Here is an 18,140-nt window from a genome sequence, read left to right as displayed (position 1 = left end):
TATTTTTTTGAGACAGAGCCTCACTTTGTTGCCCAGGCTAGAGTGAGTGCCGTGGCGTCAGCCTGGCTCACAGCAACCTCAGTCTCTGGGGCTCAGAGATCCTACTGCCTCAGCCTCCCGAGTAGCTGGGACTACAGGCATGTGCCACCATGCCCAGCTAATTTTTTGTATATATATTTTAGTTGGTCAATTAATTTATTTCTATTTTTGGTAGAGATGGGGTCTCACTCAGGCTGGTTTCGAACTCCTGACCTTGAGCAATCCGCCCGCCTCGGCCTCCCAAAGTGCTAGGATTACAGGCGTGAGCCACCGCGCCCGGCCCATCATTTACTTTTTATCTTAAATTACTATGAAAAATCAATAACTCAGAAATTTTTTTTAGGCAAGCACTTTGTTACAGTAATATAATGTATACATAAGTGGCTAACTTGTAAAGAGTAGGGCAAAAATGGACAAGACCAAGGGAAAACTAAAGCTTCCAATTTAATTTCTTTTAAGTATAACTTTTAGGACAACTTTGAATCTCTAACAGTAATGTTAGTATTTGAAGATAGTGACTTAGACACACCCTTTGTGTAACTCCCTACAGGCATTAAATCAGTGGAAGTAAACTATCTTCAGTTAGGATTAAAAGACCAAAACCAAAATGTTTTTTATAAACCTTTGATGATTAAGTTTGTTTTTTGCTCTACTTGGTGTTTTATTTATTGTAATTTGGTGTCACTTAGGCACATTTGCATTTTTACCTTAAACACATAGGTATTTTTGTTGGTAATTCAGATTTAGTGATTAATCATTAGACCAAATATTAAATTTACTTAAATCACACAGTATTTTTGTCTTTGGCTGAGTTTATATTTTTATAACCTTTATATCAAATTTTGACACCTCAAGACCATAAAAATGTCCAGTAAAACCCAGGCAAAAACAAATGTATGCTGACAATTTGAGACCTTTTACTATCACTTTACTAATAATACCTTTTTATTTTTTTTCATAATACAGCTTATTTACCAAAGATTACTAAATTTACATGAAGCATCTGGGTTTAATTTATGAGCACTCTCTTAATTTTAAACCAGCCTGGAACCATGTAAGCACAAACATGTAATACACGGACAGACACAAAACATACCCAAACATATACACTCTCTCACACATACACATGCACACAAAGTTCTGATAAATTTTATCCTAGAACTCTAGCCATGAAATGGTAACACAAAATCAATAGTCTGTAAAAGACAGCTGGATCCAAGTTTCTTCTGATGAGACTGGAACTTGTTCACATGGCAAACTTTAGTTGCCCTGATAGGTCACTTAATTAAGGCATGTGGATCAGAGTTTTGGGTAAGGCAGTTTCCATGAGAGTTTGATTTTTTTTTTTTAGACAGAGTCTCACTTTGTTGCCCAGGTTAGAGTGAGTGCCGTGGCGTCAGCCTAGCTCACAGCAACCTCAAACTCCTGGGCTCAAGCGATCCTGCTGCCTCAGCCTCCCGAGTAGCTGGGACTACAGGCATGTGCCACCATGCCCGGCTAATTTTTTCTATATATATATTAGTTGGCCAATTACGATCCGCCCACCTCGGCCTCCCAGAGAGCTAGGATTACAGGCGTGAGCCACCGCGCCCGGCCTGCAGTTTGATTTTTTTTAAAAAAAACCTTTACCCGTTTTTTTTCTTCTTCAGTTCAAAATGAGTTTTCAATGTTTGCATTTTAGCTATAACTGGCTGCAGGATCTCCAGGTAGCCTTTCAATTGTAAATACCATGAACAGTGAGTTATCTTATCTATAGAAAAAGCAGGTTTTAGAGTAGCCTGAAAATCAGAGAAATAGCTTGCAATATTTTAATAGTGGTAAGTCGACCATTTCAGCTCTTAATCTACCTTGATGTAATTTGCCCTTTTGTAACAACCTTGTGCATAAGAAGTAGCTGTAACTATCTGGAGCCCTAAAAAACCTACCATGCCTTTGAATCTCTTCATTTACAAAAATACTTGCAAGTAGAGGTGCCAGGACCTAACTGGGGTGCCCAACGGAGATCATTCTCCGGATCTTTCCTTGCTTTTAAAGGATTTTCCATTTTTCTTACAGAAAAGCCAACTGAGATTAATTTTAAAGATTAAAAGACAACAATGGAGAAGCCCTTGTAGAATGCACCTCCAAACCTAAATTAGTATCGCAAACAACAATTCCTAGGAAAAGAACCAGCTCAGAGTAATCCAAGACCATCAACCAAAAATGGGGAGGTTCAGAGCTCTGGAGGACTTACCAGTTCCACCAAAGGAGCTTCTCCGAGTCGAGGGCCTAAAAGGGCTGTGCTGGTACCTGGCGCCGAGTTTGAGCTGCTCCTTTCCCAGTCCTGAGTCTTTTCTGATTCCTGCCGACTATGCCAAGATGTCAATGAAAAAAAGCCAAACTCTGTAAAATAATTTTAAAGAAATTTGTTCTGAGCCAAATTTGAGGACCAAGACCCAGAGCCAAGCTCAAGAAGCCTTGAGCAGTGAACTGGATGTGGCTGGGTTACAGTTTGGTTTTATACATTACAGGGAGGCAGGGGTTACTGGTAAAGTCATAAATCAATTCGTGGGAGGCATACATTGGTTTGGCCCAAAAAGGTGGGGCATCTCGAAGTGGAGGCTTACAGATTATAGGTGGGTTTAAAAATTTTTTTGCTTGCAATTGGCTAAAGACATGAAGCTTTGTGTAAAAGCTTGGAATGTTTTAACATAAGGAGCTGTTATCTGAGATAACCTCAGGACATAGATTTGTTGTGTAAATTGAGGACCTGCTGGTTTCTCTTGCATATCCTTAGGCCTGTTAATGGTTTACAAAGGATGTCCGGAAGAAGGGTGGGGGGCATGAAAAGGCGTATCTGATCTCCTTCCTCCTAGCAGGCAGTTTAGTTTTCGGCTATCCCTTTGGCCTGGAGGGGTTCCTTTAGTCAGCCTGTGGGGGGGTGGAGGGGGGATTGAGCTTTAAAATTTTCTTTTAGTTTACACTTCTGACCCACCTCCCATCTATGTTTGTCTGCTTGTTTATTTTTTTCACTTCTAAAATCTGTCTTTGGCCCCAAGCTGTGGCTCAAGCCTGTAATCCTAGCACTCTGGGAGGTCAAGGTGGGCGGATTACTCAAGGTCAGGAGTTCAAAACCAACCAGAGTGGGACCCTGTCTCTACTTTAAATAGAAAGAAATTAATTGGCCAACCAATATATATATGTGTACAAAAAATTAGCCAGGCATGTTGGCGAATGCCTGTAGTCCCAGCTACTTGGGATGCTGAGGCAGAAGGATTGCTTGAACCCAGGAGTTTGAGGTTGCTGTGAGCTAGGCTGATGCCAGGGCACTCACTCTAGCCTGGACAACAAAGTGAGACTCTGTCTCAAAAGAAAAAAAAAAACGAACAAAAAATCTGTCTTTTTTTACAGAGACCCTCTGGCTGGTGGCTTTTCTCTTCTGCTATCTTGTATCCCAAACTTTCAGGTCATACATATGGATCACTAAATGTTACATAATGCTACTATTTTGCGTAATTCTTGAACTTGATATAAATGATATTTTTCTGTACTCCTTTGAAATTAACTTTTATGTTTCAGATATTTGTATATATTGATATATTCACTTTAATCTATTCATTTTATACCATCATATAGCATCCTGTTGTTTAATTATACCACAGAGTGGGGTTTTTTGAGACAGAGTCTCACTCTGTTGCCTGGGCTAGACTTCTGTGGCATCAGCCTAACTCACAGCAACCTTAAACTCCTGGGCTCAAGCGATCTTTCTGCCTCAGCCTCCTGAGTAGCTGGGATTACAGGCATGTGCACCATGCCCGGCTAAGTTTTTCTATATATTTTTAGTTGGCCAATTAATTTCTTTCTATATTTAGTAGAGACAGAGTCTCCCTCTTGCTCAGGCTGGTTTTGAACTCCTGACCTTGATTGATGGGCCCTGCCTTGGCCTCCCAGTGTTCTAGGATTATAGGCGTGAGCCAGTGCCCCTGGCCATACCACAGACTTTTATCTATTCTCTGGCTGATTTAAATTGTGGTAGCCTCCAGTTTTTTTCTATTATAAACAATTCTTCAGTGAACATTTTTGAATGCTTTCTTAAGCATTTCTCTAGGCTGTTTGCTAGGAGTAAAATTGTTGGGCCATAGGGTTAATATATCTTCAACTTTGCTATGTGATGCCAAGTTGTTTTTACCAGTTATACCCTCAGCAGCAGGATGTTTTATATCCTTACTGTTTAGTTGATGTTTTCAAACTTTTAATTTTTCCCCATCCAATGACTGGGAAGTGTCATCTCATTGTTTTTTTAATTTCTGATTCCCTGAATATGAATGAGCTTGAGAATCTTTACATATGTTTATTGGCCAGTCAAGTGTCCTCCCCTGAGCCTATTCTTTGTCCATTTTTTTATTGGTGTGTTTTCTTTTTCTCATTGACTTACAATATTCTTCACATATTTTGGATACTTTCTTGTGTGGTAGTTTCATTACATATGTGTTCTCTCATTTGGTAATTTGTCTTGTCATTCTGTCCATTTATTTATCTATCTATGAAGATTAGTTGATAGCTTTAGTGGTCAAATTTATAAGTCTTTTCCTTAAAGTTTTATAGTTTAAAAAATTCTCATTTAAAAACCCTTTATATGGCCGGGCGCCATGGCTCACGCCTGTAATCCTAGAACTCTGGGAGAGCAAGGCGGAAGGATAACTCAAGGTCAGGAGTTCAAAACTAGCTTGAGCAAGAGTGAGACCCTGTCTCTACTAAAAATAGAAAAAAATTAATGGGCCAACTAATATATATAGAAAAAGTTAGCTGGGCATGGTGGCACATGCCTGTAGTCCCAGCTACTCGGCAGGCTGAGGCAGTAGGATCACTTGAGCCCAGGAGTTTGAGGTTGCTGTGAGCTAGGCTGATGCCTTGGCACTCTAGCCGGGCAACAGAGTAAGACTGTCTCAAAAACAACAACAACAAAAAAGCCTCTTTATAAATCCCATGATTGGAAATATACATTTCTCTGTATTTTCTTCTAAGCATTTTACATTTTTGCCTATAATACTTAAATATCAATCTATGTTCAAATCATTTTTAGGCCTGTTATTAGGTATATATCCATTTCATCTTTTTTTTTTTCTTAAGGATAATTGTCCCAGTACCAGTTATTAAATAAGTCCTTTACTCACTGATTTAATGTCTCTTTTATGTTATGTCAAGTTTCCATGTGTGTGTAAGTCTGCTATTATACATTTTTGCTTTCTTCTGAGATCTGCAGTCCACCTTTTCTTTTCCTCCTGTAGTTCATATATATTTATACATTTCTTGTTTGATGCATTTTGTTAGATTTTAAGTCACCTCTATTACACTCTTATGAAGTTGGGTAGATATTATATGATTTTAAGTATTTTTCATCTTTTTTTTTTTACAACCATGGCCTATACCTTATTTAATTACCTAAAATGTGTAAGGTTTTTCAGCGGCGAAAAGACAGACACAGAGAGAGAAAGAGTGGGGGCCAAACCACGTGGCTTTCTATACACACGTGGATGAGGCTCCGGGCCCCAAGAGAGGGGGGGCCCCAGAAGTTGCCGCTGTTTGAAGGGGCTGAGGCCTTTTATACCCTTTGGGCCTGGCTAGGGACTTTTGGTGGGAAGAGCTGGGGATTTTAGGAGGGGCTGGAGGTATTTGTGGAATCCAGGAGCTGAAATGTGCTTATCCAGGTGGACATCTGGGTGTGGTTTCTCTCAGCAGGGCCTGGCAGTTTTGTACTTGGCTGGAGCCTTTTCTTTTTGATCTAGGGAAGGGAGGGGGCGCACCACCAGCCTAACAGAATCATTTGTGTTTGTTCGTATTATCTCTCTTTGTTGGTGTTTTTTTTTTAAAAAACTCATCACTTTCTTTTACATTCTGTCTCATGACACAAGTATTAGAGTTGAAAGTACAATTAAAAATCTTTATTTAATTTTAAGATGCATAAGGCATTTCTTATAGATAAATTAAGAATAACTTTTTTCTAAACTGCTACTTGTAAGGTTTTTCGGTGGCGACAAAAAGAGACAGAGAGAAAGAATGGGGGCCAAACCATGTGGCTTTAGAACTAATTTTTTTTTTTTTTTTTGAGACAGAGTCTTATCCTGTTGCCCGGGCTAGAGTGCCATGGGGTCAGCTTAGCTCACAGCAACCTCAAACTCCTGGGCTCAAGCAATCTCCTGCCTCAGCCTCCGGAGTAGCTGGTACTACAGGCATGCGCCACCATGCCCGGTTAATTTTTTCTATATTAGTTGGCCAATTAGTTTCTATTACACTACTATTTTGATTAGCATCTTAGAAAACTATTTTTTTAGACAATTTGATTTTTTTACATGTAAGCAGTATGTTATGCTTTGCTTGAAATTAACTAGTCTTTTTCCTTTTTTTTAGATGGTTGGAATCCATTTTCACACCCATATAAAAAATTGGATTTTGGAAAATGGGAGCTGTATATCCCACCGAAGCAGGATAGATCTGTACCCGTACCTCATGTATCCAAATTAAAGGTATATTGTTCCTTCTTATTTTTACTTAAACTTATCATTTTGTTTTTATCCTGTGTACAAAGTTTGATTTAAAATATTAGAATGTATAATTGATGAGTGGTAATTGCGGGAGATACTGTTTAAATATCCAAATAGAGGAAAGTTTAAGAGAGAACATAAAAAATTTGGATGTAGATTAGAACTATTTGGTAAGGTACCAAACCTAGTTGTATTGTTATCACAGATTTAGAAACTTTATAAAACAAGTGATATATACAAAGTGATTTTGAATACTTACAAAAAGTTTAGCATGGAAAACAGTTTAGTAGAACAATGAAACGTATCTTCAAATCAGCAAGTGTGGAAAAGATTCTTATCCTTAAAGAGATCTTAATAAAATTGATTTTGTTATAGCCACATGAATGTGGGCGGGGATATTATGTTGGAGTTTCATACATTTGGGAACATGCTTTTCCTGTTTATTCACCTTTCTGGCCTATGACACGGATATATATGGGGTCTTTTTTCTCCTGTTCTCCTTTGGTAAGGCCACCCGGATCAGCCCGAGGGCCTCCCTATTAGAGGCACACTGAGCATCCTCCATGCTCCTATGCTTTGGCCAGCCATGTGGTTCTGCATTCAATGTCTGCTGAGCAGACACAACTGTCTTCTTTTGTCTTCTCAAGAGATGTTTGAAGGATGGGCTCCAAAGTCTAGATTACAGATTTAAGACATTTGATTATAAAAGAAGGTATCTAAATGCTTTTGCATTTACTCCAAATCTTTTATACTTTATAAACTATGCTATACACTGTCTTATACTATCTTTTAACAATTTGCTTTACCTTGATGAAATGAAATAATGTGATAATAAAAAAATAGCTTTTATATTGTCACCTGGCTTTTAAATTCTATGTGTTTTCTTTGTTTGTTTTTTTTTGAGACAGAGTCTTGCTTTGTTGCCCAGGCTACAGTGAGTGCCATGGCGTCAGCCTAGCTCACAGCAACCTCAAACTCCTGGGCTCAAGCAATCCTTCTGCCTCAGCCTCCCAAGTAGCTGGGACTATAGGCATTCGCCAACATGCCCGGCTAATTTTTTGTACATATATATATTGGTTGACCAATTAATTTCTTTCTATTTAAAGTAGAGACAGGGTCCCACTCTGGCTGGTTTTGAACTCCTGACCTTGAGCAATCAGCCCGCCTAGGCCTCCCAGAGTGCTAGAATTACAGACGTGAGCCACCCGCGCCCGGCCTAAAATCTATGTTTAACAGCAAATAAATTTTCAACAAGTATCAAACTGTTCTGTAATCCTTCTTCATTACTATTCTCTAAAAATTTCAGTGAGGATAATTAACTAGAAATTTATGCCCAAAATATTATTCATAGTCTTTAGGTATTTCAAATATTGAGGAAACATTTAGATACTATTATATTATAGTCATTGTCTTTATGGGAATGTGTTCTGAGAAATTACCTTTAGGTGATTTCATTGTTATGTGAACATTGTAGAGTATGTTTATACAAACTTAGATGGTATATCCTACTGCATGTAAGCTTTTTCGGCGGTGGCGAAAAGACAGACAGAAAGAGTGGGGGCCAAACCTCGTGGCTTTATTACACACTCGTGGAGGAGGTTCTGGGGCCCCAAGAGAGGGGGGCCCCAGAAGTCGGCGCTGTTTGAAGGGGCTGAGGGCTTTTATACCCTTTGGGCCTGTCTAGGGACTTTTGGTGGGAAGAGCTGGGGATTTTAGGAGGGGCTGGAGGTATTTGTGGAATCCAAGAGCCTAAATGTTCTTATCTAGGTGGACTACTGGGTGTGGATCCTCTCATCGGGCCTGGCAGTTTTGTCCTTGGCAGGACTGGTCTCATGCATGAACCTTTTGTTTTTTGATCTAGGGAAGGGAGGGGGCCCGCCACCAGCCTTACACTGCACACCTAGGCTATATGTTGCAGCGTGTTGTTCTTAGGCTTCAAACCTGTATAGCATGTTACTGTACTGAATATTGTAGGCAGTTGTAGTACAGTGGTAAATATTTGTATCTAAACATACCTAAACATGGAAAAAGATAGTAAAAATATGGTATAAAAAATTAAAAAATGGTACAGCTGTATGAGGCACTTGACATGATTGGATATTTCAGGATTGAAATTTTTCTGGGTGAGTCAATGAGTTAGTGGTGAGTGAATGTAAATTCCTAGAATATTATTGTATGCCACTGTAGATTTTATAAACACTGTACACTTATGCCCCACTAAATGTATAAACATTTTTCTTTCTTCAATATTAAATGAACCTTATCTTACTGCAAGTTATATATTAAATACCTTATTAACTTTTTAAACTTTTGACTCTTTTGTAATAACACTTAAGGTATAAATCTCTACCCTATAAATATATTGCACAGCTATAAAAATATTTTCCTTCTATTTTTATTTTATAAGCATTTTTCTATTTTTAAAATTAAAATATATGTTTAAACTTTTTTTGTCAAGAACTAAGACGAAAACACCCACAGTTACCTAGGCCTACACAGGGTCAGGATCATCAACATCACTGTCTTCCACCTCCATCTCTTGTCCCATGGGAAGGTCTGCAGGGGCAATAACTCGCAATGGAGCTGTCATCTCGTATGATAATGCCTTCCTCTGGGATGCTTCCTGAAGGACCTGCCTGAGGCTGTTTTGCAGTTAACTTTTCTTTTCATAAATAAGAGTACACTAGAAAATAACAATAACAAGTAAATATAGTAAGTGCATAAACCAGTAGCATAATTGCTTATTATCAAGTATTATGTACTATACATAATTGTACGTGCTATACTTTTATATGACCTGGAGGGCAATAGGTTTGTTTACACCAAAATCACCACAAACTGGTGAGTAGTACTTGTGCTACAACATTATGGTTATGATGGCTATGAAGTCATTAAGTGATAGAAATTTTTCAGCTTCATTATAATCTTTTGGGACCACCATCTTGTATGTGATCCATCGTTGACTGAAATATCATTATGTGGTGCATGACTGTAACATAGTGATATAATTATTCATTTATGAGAAACGATGCATCAGACTTTCTTTGGAGGAGGGGTTAAATTCTTTATAAAAATCAACTAGAGGTTTTTGGCCTTTTAATCTAAAGTTGTCTCTAGGTAGTCTATTTTGTTAATTAAAAATCTTTCAGATTGAACTTGAAAATTTATTTCATTCCACCAGGGATTGACCTTTATAATTCACTTGAGGACATCTCTCGTATGAATATCTTGTAACCATTAACAAAAAAGAAGTGTTACCTACCATTAAAATAATAGTTTTATTTTCTCTGCAAAACACCTGATCTTTTCAATTGAACACTTTGACAAAATATATCTAAGTACTTATATGTCATGTAAATGTCCCCTTTTATGTTTTTAAATGAGTTTATCAAAGAAAATATTTTAAAAATAAATTATAATACAGTGAATTAAATATTCATAGCTGTAAAAGTATAAGGGAAGAATACAAAACTACTTTCCTGAAGCATAGACATATATTATTCATGTCTTTAACATTCTTTTCTTTGGATGCATAATAAAACTAATTTATTTAAAGGTATTTCTTTTCACTATTTTAAAACATATGCCTTTAGTAACATTATTATATAGAAGTAACATTTCCCAAGTTGTTTTATAGCAATTTAACATAATTATTGAGTGTCTGCTCTGTGTCAAGTACAGCCCTTGATCTGTGATGCTTTTACTGCATTTTAATATATATATATATATATATATATATATATATATGGGTGTATGTGTGTGTATACTTTAAACATAAAGTGCTATTGGAACAAAAAAAATGAGTAAACAGTTTATTCGATGACGGTAACAGAGGAAATTACAGAGGATCAATGCTATGCAAGTGTACTTGGAAACATGTTTAGAAGTTCACCAAAGAGATAGAGAGAAGCAGCATATTTATCCTGAGAGTGCTGCATGAGCAAAAGTGAGAGTATTGATTGATGTCCCAATGGGAAGCAAATGGCACACTCAAAATAGTTTGAATACTTTGAATAGGTTTTATTTTCAAAAAGATTGTTGTTCAGTAGAACCACCAGAAAGTTCAAAGGAGGGACAGGGTCAGGGCCATCCGAATAATCTTGCTTCAGCCACAAAAAGCAAAGGATCAATTACTAGAACACCAAGGGAGAAGGAGTGAGCCAGGAGTGAGCCATCTTGAGAGGAGCACTCAGCTTTGGTTCAGGGTTCCAGTTAATTTATAGTAGCTCTGAGGGAAGGAGCCACAGGAGTAAGGGAAACAAATACCCTGTGTGTCACTCTCCTCCTCCTCTCTGACCTCTTGCTGGGGCTCTACACTGACCCAAGCCAATGTGAAGCTAGAGTTCTGGGAAATATGCTCCATGTCCTGAAGCAGACATCTAGATGAAGAGTGGGTTCCTCTTAACAAGCAAAATATAGCTCTCTTTTAGGAGGAAGTCAGGAAAGGCAAACCTGAAAGGTTCTTTTTCTTCTAATTCCTATTTTCTATTCTTTTATCATTCCAATTAATACCTGAATTACTAGCAATGACATTTAGGATTATCTTCTTTTCAGTGTTTAGGATGTTTGTGTATTTTAACTGTCCTTGTTGACCAGTAAGAAACATAGACTGGATAGAACAGAAGTTTCTTTTTTTTTTTTTTTTTTTTTTTGAGACAGAGTCTCACTTTGTTGCCGGGGCTAGAGTGCCGTGTCATCAGCTTAGCTCACAGCAACTTCAGACTCTGGGCTCAAGCAATCCTACTGCCTCAGCCTCCTGAGTACCTGGGACTACAGGCATGCTCCACCATGCCTGGCTAATTTTATATATATATATATTTTTAGTTGGCCAATTAATTTCTTTCTAATTTTAGTAGAGACGGGGTCTCACTCTTGCTCAGGCTGGTTTTGAACTCCTCACCTTGAGCAATCCGCCCTCCTTGGCCTCCCAGAGTGCTAGATTACACCGTGCCCGGCCAGAACAGAAGTTTCTTGATACCAACCCTTTAATATTTCCAAAGGATCCTGTTAGTTCAGGTTGCCATAACAAAATATTTTAGACAAAGTAGCTTAAATAACAGAAAGTAATTTTCTTGTGGTTCTGGAGGCTGGAAGTCCTAGATGCCAGCATGATTGTATTCTGATGAAGGCTCTATGCTGCCTTGGTATGTCTTCACATGGCAGAGAGAGAGAGCACAAACTCTCTGGTGTCTATTCTTAAAAGGTGCTAATTCCATTATGAGAACCCCACCCTCGTGAACTTATTTAAAACTAATTATTTCCCAAAGGCCCCATCTTCAAATGCCATCACATTGGGTGTTAGGGCTTCGACATAGGAATTTGGAAGGGGGGGAGATACAGTTCATTACACAGCAGACCATATTGCTTTCCTAGTTATATTTACATGTTATACAATTAATTGATATAAAAGGGTCATGAAACCTAATACCTTTATTTGTATATTATTAGATAAAACACATGAAAGGAATAGGTATTATTTTATGTTCATATTTAATCCCTATGGTAACACTATGAGAACAAATATTGTTATTATATTTCTTTTAAAGAGGAGTATACACTGAGATCTAGAGTGATCTAGATCCAGATAGTAGAACCTGGGCTTGAATTCAGGTATTACAGGAAACTCCATGCTTTTGAACATTATGCTACACCACCAGTCAGGCTAAGGATTCATGAAGAAAAGAAGGGGGAAAAAGTGACACTGAGTACGTGGAACTTGAACAATGTCTCAGATTTAACATATCATTTTGTATTATATGCTTTAGCTTTTTTATGTGTAAACTATCATTCTAATTTTTCAGGGTTCTGAAAAACAGAGGATTGATGGGACCTTCCCAGAGAATAGAAAGAAGATAATTTGTGTAGAGAGTTTGGGTTATAGATGACACGATGTCAGATGGGTTAAAGCAAAATTAATTACTGTGAGCTGCAATAAGTAGATGCCATTGAAAGTTTTGGGTAAGGATGCAATGTATTGAAAAATTAGTGTCTAAATATTTATTTAATAAGATTGATCCTATAAACCCTTTATCCTTTATTTCTGAAATTTTTTACATTATATATCCCAGTTTCCTCCTCTACACATTCTTTATTCACTGTTTCAGGATTTTTAAAAAATTTTTTAATTTAATTTAATTTAATTTTATTTTTTGAGACAGAGTCTCGCTTTGTTGTCCAGACTAGAGTGAGTGCCGTGGTGTCAGCCTAGCTCACAGCAACCTCAAACTCCTGGGCTCAAGCAATCCTTCTGGCTCAGCCTCCCAAGTAGCTGGGACTACAGGCATGCACCACCATCCCCAGATAATTTTTTCTGTATATATTAGTTGGCCAATTAATTTCTTTCTATTTATAGTAGAGACGGGGTCTTGCTCTTAGTCAGGCTGGTTTTGAACTCCTGACCGTGAGCAATCCGCCCACCTCGGCCTTCCAGAGTGCTAGGATTACAGGCGTGAGCCATCACACCCAGCCTCAGGATTTTTATATTTGTATATTGAATCTGCTAGTTTTTAAAAATCTTTTTCTCTCAAATGTCCATCATTTTGACTTTTTCTTCCACTTGAAAGATTACTTTATCTTACAACTGCTTTTATTTTAGTAATCATATAAATTCTCATCTTGTGCTTTTTTTCTTCCCCGTTTTTATAGACTCTGTCCTTGTTCAATGCCCAAATATACTTTTTATTTTTACAAATATTAATTATAGATGTTTTCATTTCTTTTTCAAATTTTCTCCTTACCAGCCACTCCTCTTCCCCCAACTTCGTTCCCCTCTGCTTCTTTCAGATTTTATGTTTGTTTTAATCTCTGACCTTCATTGTTATAGGCTGTCCTCAAATGCCTGGTGATCAATGGATATAGTCATATTTTCAAATGAGGTAGGAAAAGACAATGAAAACTGCACATGGACAGGACATGGCTTTTGGTGAGATTCATTGTTGGGTGGTCAGGAAGTGAGTCAGCTTCTATTATTTTGCAGTATGTGAAGGTATTTCTCTGGGATCATTTCTTTTTTCCAGAGATGAATCTTCCAGTCTTCTACAGGGATATGGTGGAGTGGAAGGGATATGGAGTGGAGGGCTTTTTCTTGTCTACTGTCTTCCTTGGATAAGGTTATGAATATTGGGTAAAGGTCTAACTTTTCAGCAAAACACTTAATCCTTCTGTTTTCAACCATGTTTTTCTCCTCTGTCAGCTGCTATGCTCATTTTCTCTTGGTTTGGAGCCTCCTAATTCAATGTTTTTCAGCGAATGAATCTCTGATCTACTGCTTGAGGGATGTTGGAGGGACATATATTTACCCTATGTGATGGAGGGATATATATTTACCTGTATTTGTTAGGGAAAAGGCTCTGCTCTAAAACCTACAGTCTCCTGTTTTTGTTGTTTGTTTGTTTGTTTTTTTACACTTTACTTCCTTCTACAATATGAAGAACTTCTAGATACTGAGTCTTTTAGGGACTTTATGAGGAAAATTGGCCAGCTCTCTTCAAGTTCGACCTCTGCAGTATTGGATTATAACTTTTGATTCTCTACTTAGTTTCTTATCTCTCCGTTTTCCAAAAATGTATTGAAATTTATGGTCTCTTCTGTCCTTCTCTGTTAATATCTTTTTGCCTTCTTTGCTGTTACTTCTTTCAATAAGGTTTGGTAGGGTGAGAAAAGAAATTCTGGGGAAGTTTGCCCTTCTTAATTCAAACTCCAAATCACCCTTCTTTAAATGGAAGAAGAAAAATGTACATCTGCTAGCTAGAAGAGTATTTTATGATTCTGAAGTTTCAGTTAGGTCACTACATTTTTGTTGTATATAATGATTATAAGATTTTGGTCAAACTGATTATTTCCTGCTTGGGATGGCTTTACATATTATTACATGTGATAAAGATTTTCTTTTCTATGACCTACAGAAAATCTTTTACTCACTTCATTTGTTACCTGGTTCAACTTAATCAACCTTTAAGACCCTGAAACATCTAATTTGTGGGAGAATGCCTAGTTAGAATTAGATGCACTTTCCTTTACTACAGAGACTATAATTCTTTGTGTTTGCAAAATACAATATGAATGTTAATGAACCTAAATAACATACTAGGAAATGGTCTTCCTCTGTAGATGAAAATAAAGGCTTGTTAATTGATTCATTTTTCTTTTCTTTCTTTTTTCTTTTTGGAGCTCCCTAGAATGTTGATAGGAAAAACAAAATAAATGTGTAAATTTCCAAAACAGTATATTTCTTGGTCTTTAGAGTTTTTCTAGAGGGGTTGGTGAGATATAAAGTGAAAGTATTTTCTTTTATTTTGAGCTTACTCCACATTAATTTCTTTATCCAGTTTTATTCTTTTTATTTCTTAGTAACTTATTTAACATTTATTTATGATTTCCTCACTTGAAGCACTGAATTACCTTCCCTAGATGTATGTAAAGAAAGAAAAGATAAAATGCTTTTTTCTAAATTTACAGGCTACTCCAAGAAAACTCCTCATAAACATATAAGTTGCTTTATCATTCTGTGGATGGTAATGGGGTAGGGGAAGAAGCTTATATTTTTTCAGAAGTTTGTGACAGAAAAGCAGGATTAAGTAAATGGAACATGTGTTTGTTTTTTATTTGTTAGTGATTTAGTTCTCTTCACTTTTGGCTAAATATTAATGGGCCCAAGAAGGAACTTAAGAAAGGACAGAGAAGGAGGACATGGATAGGAGATTCTTGAGGAAGTAGAAATAAGGAGAAGAATAAAGGTCACAGATTGAATAGTTAGTTAGGGAAAGTCTATGGGAAAAGATGTATTTTAAGCTTGGTGTTGAAGGAGTTGATAGATGTTTATTAATGTAAAGTTGTCAGGGGTCAATTAAGGAATGTCAGAATATAAAGCCAAGTGAGGTTATACAAGTATTAACCAATTATACACGTGAGACAGTGGTCAGTTTGATATGAATTGACTTATGATGATGTCACATGTATAAGGAGAGTAAATAGTGACTCTATTTTAGGAAATTTTACTCTGAGAACATGCAAGACAATACAATTGAGTCTTCTTCTTTTTTTTTTTTTTTGCCTCTTAAATCTTACATTTCTTACTTTAAAAAAATTCCAATAATTTTTAATAATGGCTGCTATGGTTTGAATGTATCCTCCAAAAGTTCATGGGTTGGAAACTTAATCCCCAATGCAAGAGTTGAGGGGTGGGAGCTTTAAGATGTTAATTGGTCATGAGGACTCTGACCTTATGAATGGATTAATACTGTTGCCACAGGGGTAGGTTAGTTATTGTGAGAATGGGTTCCTAATGAAAGACTAAGTTTGGCCCCCTTCCTCCTGTGTCTAACATAAGAATGCTCTCTTTTACCTTTCTGCCCTTCTGCCATGGGGTGAGGCAGAAAGAAGGCCCTTGCCAGATGTTGGTACCTTGATATTGGCTTTCCCAGTTCCAAAAACATCAGAAATACATTTATTTTTTTTTATTAATTACCCAGTCTGTGGCATTTTGTCAGAGCAACACAAAGCAGACTGAGACAATGACCATTTTATTTTTTAAATTGAGCTTTCTTATTTTTTAATTTTTTTTAAATTTTAGTGTATTATGGGGGTACAAGTGTTAAGGTTACATATATTGCCCATGCCCCCTCCCCCCTCGAGTAAGAGCTTCAAGCATGTCCATCCCCCAAACGTCGCACATCTTACTCATTGTGGTTGTATATACCCATCCTCCCCCCCCACACACCCGATAAATGTTACTCCTATATGTCCACTTAGCTGTTGATCCGTTAGTACCAATTTGCTGGTGAGTACATGTGGTGCTGCTTTTTCCATTCTTGAGATACTTCACTTAGTAGAATGGGTTCCAGCTCTATCCAGGAATACAAGAGGTGCTATATCACCATTGTTTCTTAAAGCTGAGTAGTATTCCATGGTGTACATATACCACATTTTATTAATCCACTCATGAATTGATAGGCACTTGGGTTGCTTTCTTGTTTTTTTTTTTTTGAGACAGAGTCTTGCTTTGTTGTCCAGGCTAGAGTGAGTGCCGTGGCGTCAGCCTAGCTCACAGCAACCTCAAACTCCTGGGCTCGAGCGATCCTTCTGCCTCAGCCTCCCGAGTAGCTGGGACTACAGGCATGCGCCACCATGCCCGGCTAATTTTTTATATATATATCAGTTGGCCAATTAATTTCTTTCTATTTATAGTAGAGACGGGGTCTCGCTCTTGCTCAGGCTGGTTTTGAACTCCTGACCTTGAGCAATCCGCCCGCCTCGGCCTCCCAAGAGCTAGGATTACAGGCGTGAGCCACCGCGCCCGGCCTGCTTTCTTGTTTTATTCAGAGTCTTGACTCTTAATGATCTCATTTTTCTCACAAATATTTATACTCTCTCTTCTAGAGCATATAAAAGTGCTGAAGTGATTTCATTTTCAATTGACAAAAATTAGCTACTGTCAGTGGTCCATGAATGCCTTCTCTTCTTCTATGTAAAGATTCCTAGAAAGAAAAAAAAAATCTATCATGTGTCCGTCCTGTCCTCACTTCTTATTCATTGGTTTCTATCTTCCTCTACTTTGATTTAATAATAAAAATAAAATAAAATAGTACAAATAACTAGATAATTTAAATGCAAGACCTATGAATGATGCAGTATAAATCTTCTTTTACCATTTGAATCATTTGGAAGCACATGTTCACATCAGCGTTGCATATAAATTCATAAATGAGTTCCACTGTGTCATGGCCTATGATAGGGTCTCAATCTTTTGCAGTTCCTGAGTTATTATTTCTAGTTATACCATAGATAAAATTACTACCTTTTGCTACTTACTGCCTGCCAACTCAAACTTGTCATAAATCATTGTTTTTGCTGCTTAATGTTAGTAATGTCTTTGTTAGTAATGTCTTTGAGTGTAGACATCTTAGACTTACAGAAGGCGTCCTGTTAACATCAAGGTAAAGAAAAAAACCAAATAAACAAATACTGGTTTGGAAACCACAGATGCTTGTTTTAATGAATCTTTGCCATTTTCTGTGTTACTTGTTATACAAAGATCCTTGTGAGTTGCTGAGTGCTTACTATTACAAGAAAGTTTGCCTTTCTTTTGAAGATTTGAAATGCTTATTTTTATCTCATGGTTCCCCTTTTTCACTTGTCTGTCAGAAAACTTTAAATAAATTGAACAATTGCAATCACCATCCTACCCCCAGAGCCTTATGCCATTTTCTTATCTCCTTGCTCTCCTTTCTCATTTTACTTTTAAATATCACATTACATTGTTTTTTTTTTTTTTACTAGAGCCTTTTTTGTAAGTAAGAACATAAATTCAATGTATACACATCTATGAATAACAGCTTGAAATTATTTTAAGTCCTGCTCTAATTTTGTTTTAATATTTCTTTAAATCACCTATGAATTAAAGAAATCATATGAATGGGTAGTGCCTAATTCTTTTCCCTTATAGCTTTGAGTCAGTTAGTTATGAGGCTACAAAGTGGATTTACTATGGATGTGCCAGCGGTCAGAATGTTGAGTCATTTAGATTAATACTAGGAGGAAAGAAAAATCCAATTATGGGATGATATCATTCTTTTCTCAAAT

General features: G+C 37.1%; 1 protein-coding gene across 4 annotated transcripts in view; it reads left to right on the top strand.

Annotated features, from left to right (window-relative positions):
- Nucleotides 1–18,140, top strand: part of GBE1 (1,4-alpha-glucan branching enzyme 1) — a 280,122-nt gene that overhangs the window by 87,343 nt on the left and 174,639 nt on the right. For 3 of the 4 annotated variants that reach the window (XM_076000886.1, XM_076000892.1, XM_076000900.1), the window contains exon 3: nt 6,427–6,542. The exons of the other annotated variant lie outside the window; for it this stretch is intronic. In XM_076000886.1, coding sequence (XP_075857001.1) covers nt 6,427–6,542 — 116 coding nt within the window. The remainder of the gene's footprint in view (nt 1–6,426; nt 6,543–18,140) is intronic. 4 annotated transcript variants of the gene reach the window in all.

Source organism: Microcebus murinus, chromosome 1 (genome assembly GCF_040939455.1).
Source record: "Microcebus murinus isolate Inina chromosome 1, M.murinus_Inina_mat1.0, whole genome shotgun sequence".
Lineage (NCBI taxonomy): Eukaryota > Metazoa > Chordata > Mammalia > Primates > Cheirogaleidae > Microcebus > Microcebus murinus.
The sequence above is the reverse complement of the archived record's forward strand: the minus strand, read 5'-3'. Positions and strand labels throughout refer to the sequence as shown.